Source organism: Sphaeroforma arctica (assembly GCF_001186125.1).
Source record: "Sphaeroforma arctica JP610 unplaced genomic scaffold supercont1.1964, whole genome shotgun sequence".
In the NCBI taxonomy this organism is placed as follows: Eukaryota; class Ichthyosporea; order Ichthyophonida; genus Sphaeroforma; species Sphaeroforma arctica.
In genome coordinates, this window is record NW_014038594.1 from 1 (window position 1) to 3,697 (window position 3,697).

Genomic DNA, 3,697 nt, shown 5'->3' on the forward strand with positions numbered 1-3,697 from the left:
TACAAATTAAGTATATATATATATATATATATATATATATATATATACATATATGTATATATATATATATATATATATATATATATATATATATATATATATATATATATATATATATATAAGTATGTTTGTATAGATATGTATCATACATATGTGACACATAAGTAGCAAGGGTTCGAATGCATACCAGACTTAAATTGATGAATAGTCTGACTTCGCGATACCAGACGTGAACTAATGGCGATGTTAGTAGCCGTTTCCATCTTATCGCCCGTTAGCATCCACACCTTCACACCAGCATTACGCAGCAACTCGAGCGTGGGCTTTATATCCTCCTATGCAATAAATACGAAACAAGAAATTTGAATACAAGCCCTACTTCATGTGCTTAAACATACATTCACGTATGTATACACAAGTCTGTCACTGTAAAGGAGAAAGCCAAAGAGCCTCACTAAGTGGTGATGAACTACAACAAATGCAATCGGATGAGTATATGTTTGGCATCAGACTTTTTTTTCATTTTTGCCATGACGCATAGGTATGTAGAATGAGGGATCAAATAACCTCGGCGTGCGGGCAGTATATGTCTATGGCGTTGTAGCAATCGTATAATGATATATGAAAGGGCCAGCAATTACACATACGATCTCTCTCACAAACATGGCTACACATGCTCAAAACACACCCTTACAATGCGGATGAGCGTACTAATGCACACAACTACTCATGCTGGACAGAAAGCATACATGGCGCAATTATCACTCACAGTCGACTATGCACCCTAAGATACAGCCCATATACGAGACACATAGAGCATCATGCACACACACACACAATCAGTAAACATAGCTCATACAATACAGTAAACATTCCACATACTATACTGAAAACATTCAAAACGCATACAATTTACATTCTACATACAACAGTAAATGTTCCACGTAAAATATAGGAAAAACGAAACATTCTATATACTATACAGTAAATATTCTATATATACAATACAGTAAACACTCTCCATACTATACAGTAAGTATTCTACACACTATACAGTAAACAGTATATATCCCTATACAGTAAACGTTCTACATACTATACAGTAAACATTATATATCCAATACTGAAAACGTTCTACATACTATAAAGTAGCATTCAACATATTATGCAGTAAACATTCTATATACTGTATACAGTAAACATTTTATATACCATACAGTAAACATTCTACATACTATACAGTAAACATTCTACATACTATACAGTAAACAATCTACATACTATACAGTCAACAGGCCATCTGAGATATACATAGTAAATATTAAACATACAACACAGGAAACAGTACACATGCGCTAACAAAGAAAACTTAAAGATTCGAATCACTCGAAATGCATACCTGCAGCTTGTCTTCGACTCCAGTCACTCCCAAGAGCTCCAGTTCGAACTCTATCGACTCGCGTACCTCCAAGATTGCGGCATCTCTGTTGGTTGTTTGCGTTTTAGCCTCTTTCAAGGCCGCACTGAAGTTGTCGTACTCCTACGTGTGTGATTGTGTAAGTGGACAGAGAGATCAATAGTTGTCGTACTCCTACGTTTGTGATTGTGTAAGTGGACAGAGAGAGCAATAGGGAGCTGCGGCTACGTGTACCGAGTCTGAGCGAAACGATACCGGGTGCCATATACATCACTTTAGATACTGAAGAGACCCAATATAGAGGTTCATATCTACGACAATATAAAGGTTGCTACTTCCGCGTAACTGAATACCTATTTCCCAATATAAGAGCTTGGCAAGTGTTCGAGCATCAAACTGCTGTACGACTACAAATGCCGAAGCTTGTCGAAGTAGATTACTAGGTATTTACATCTCAAATATGTAGTAGAAACTCGAGCATCCCGAGTGAATATACGTGTTGGAGAGGATACTCGCCCATGGCAATACATAGCAAGCCTATATATGGCACACATCTTTCGAAAGTAACTAACACTCTGATGATTCTCGTACTTGCGTCAACATTCGTACGTATGCTAGGCATGCATAGCTGAATAAGCTGATGAAGGTACTATCTGCCTTAGGGCAGGCGCATACGAAGATTTGAGTGTCCAAACTTATAAAATGAACCGTGATAAGCCGTAGCAGGCGCTGAGTGAACTCGTGTGAGGTGTCGCCAGTCTGGCCAGCCCACATTGCTTGGCGTAGAGATATGCCGGATAACTATTGTGTGATGTTGCATGAACATTCTCGCGCAGCTAGACCAGAAACGGCACCCGTTAAACAGCGTACACACGGCCAAGTTGAGCATAACCGTGGTAAAGGATAGGCTATATAGTATACACTTCAGCCTGAGGGATTACTTTTGGACCTCCAGTGCCTGGTACCTTCTGTGTCAGCATCTTCCGAGCAATTACCAGAGTTCGCAAACCCTCCCGTGCCATGTTGCCCGTTTCTTCGTCTAACCAATCGTTGAAGGCCACCATCTTCGTCATGATCACATCTGCACCCTATTATGAAAACAGGACAGGGAACACAGGACAGTGTTGTTTAAGTAAAAGACGATGGAGTGTTGTTCATGTTTGCATCTGAATTCTGTGGGTACAGCCAAACCTCGTTGCAAGTTAACGTACTCATCTGCGGGTACAGTCAAACCTTGGTGCAAGTTAATGTACTCATCTGCGGGTTCAGTCAAACCTTGGTGCAAGTTAACGTACTCATCTGCGGGTACAGCCAAACCTTGGTGCAAGTAACATACGCAATGTGTTATTTGTATTAATAGCAAACTGGATAAATTCATATACTGTCGTCTTACGCTTTTAGTTTCATCCATGTGAGTATCCTATAGTTGTCAATTGGTGCGTAATGTAAACTCAACCAAACGATAATCTCCTATCGTAGATATCTCCTTTTGGGATTGGCCGTAGGGCAATGGCAGATCCGTTAAGTAATGTATATAAGGAAGTTTATTAGTGAGCAGAGAGGTAAGTAAATAGGCATAAACTTCATCAGCACACACGCATACATCACACACACACACACACACACACACCTTTGTGAACATTGTTATCTGTTTCGTAAGCTTATCCCTCACGATGATACCCATGCGCTTCGTTTCACTGGTGAATGGGAAGCTCTCCAGTACTTCGTATTTCAGAGGGTCTCCCGAGGGGGTCTCAATGTGCATCTCATTCAAGTCGCGGAATGTCAATGTCAGCCCAACTCGCACAGCCCATTTGACCAGCGCCACTTCGTCGGGAGACGCGGCTTGGTACTCAACTGTCCCAATCTCTTGCAGCACTGGCGTGACCTATAGGTATACAATGGGCAAGTATTTGTATAGTGCTATTCAGCTGGGGGAAGAGAACGTACAAGCCCTATAAAAGTGGGTTGAGCTGGGAGATATATCCTTAGCTTGATACGTGTTGCTGTTTGTTCAGACAAGAATTCTTCGAATGCAGAAAAATATTGATAAAGACTACGCCTGTGATTTGACCTTGAATTGTCGCCGTATAAACAAAGTTAACATCATTTCACATTGAAAAGGGCTGTAAGAGGAACAATAACAAATGGTCGAATGTAACCAATAACAGTGCCCATGGACTGGTGAAATGCTGCTTGCTTGTGATTGGCCTGCCATGCTTCATAATGCAAAGAAATGTGTCCAGTGTGATTCCTTGCTATACGATGTCCATATATATT

General features: G+C 40.4%; 1 protein-coding gene across 1 annotated transcript in view; it reads right to left on the reverse strand.

Annotated features, from left to right (window-relative positions):
* Nucleotides 1-143: 143 nt before the first annotated feature.
* The window catches only part of SARC_11937 (hypothetical protein), a gene marked incomplete at both ends in the record, with an annotated part of 9,551 nt that continues 5,997 nt past the window's right edge, over nt 144-3,697 (reverse strand). Inside the window, 6 exons of the mRNA XM_014293968.1 lie at nt 144-335; nt 1,400-1,540; nt 2,383-2,505; nt 3,048-3,269; nt 3,418-3,491; nt 3,533-3,628. Coding sequence (XP_014149443.1) covers nt 144-335; nt 1,400-1,540; nt 2,383-2,505; nt 3,048-3,269; nt 3,418-3,491; nt 3,533-3,628 — 848 coding nt within the window. The remainder of the gene's footprint in view (nt 336-1,399; nt 1,541-2,382; nt 2,506-3,047; nt 3,270-3,417; nt 3,492-3,532; nt 3,629-3,697) is intronic.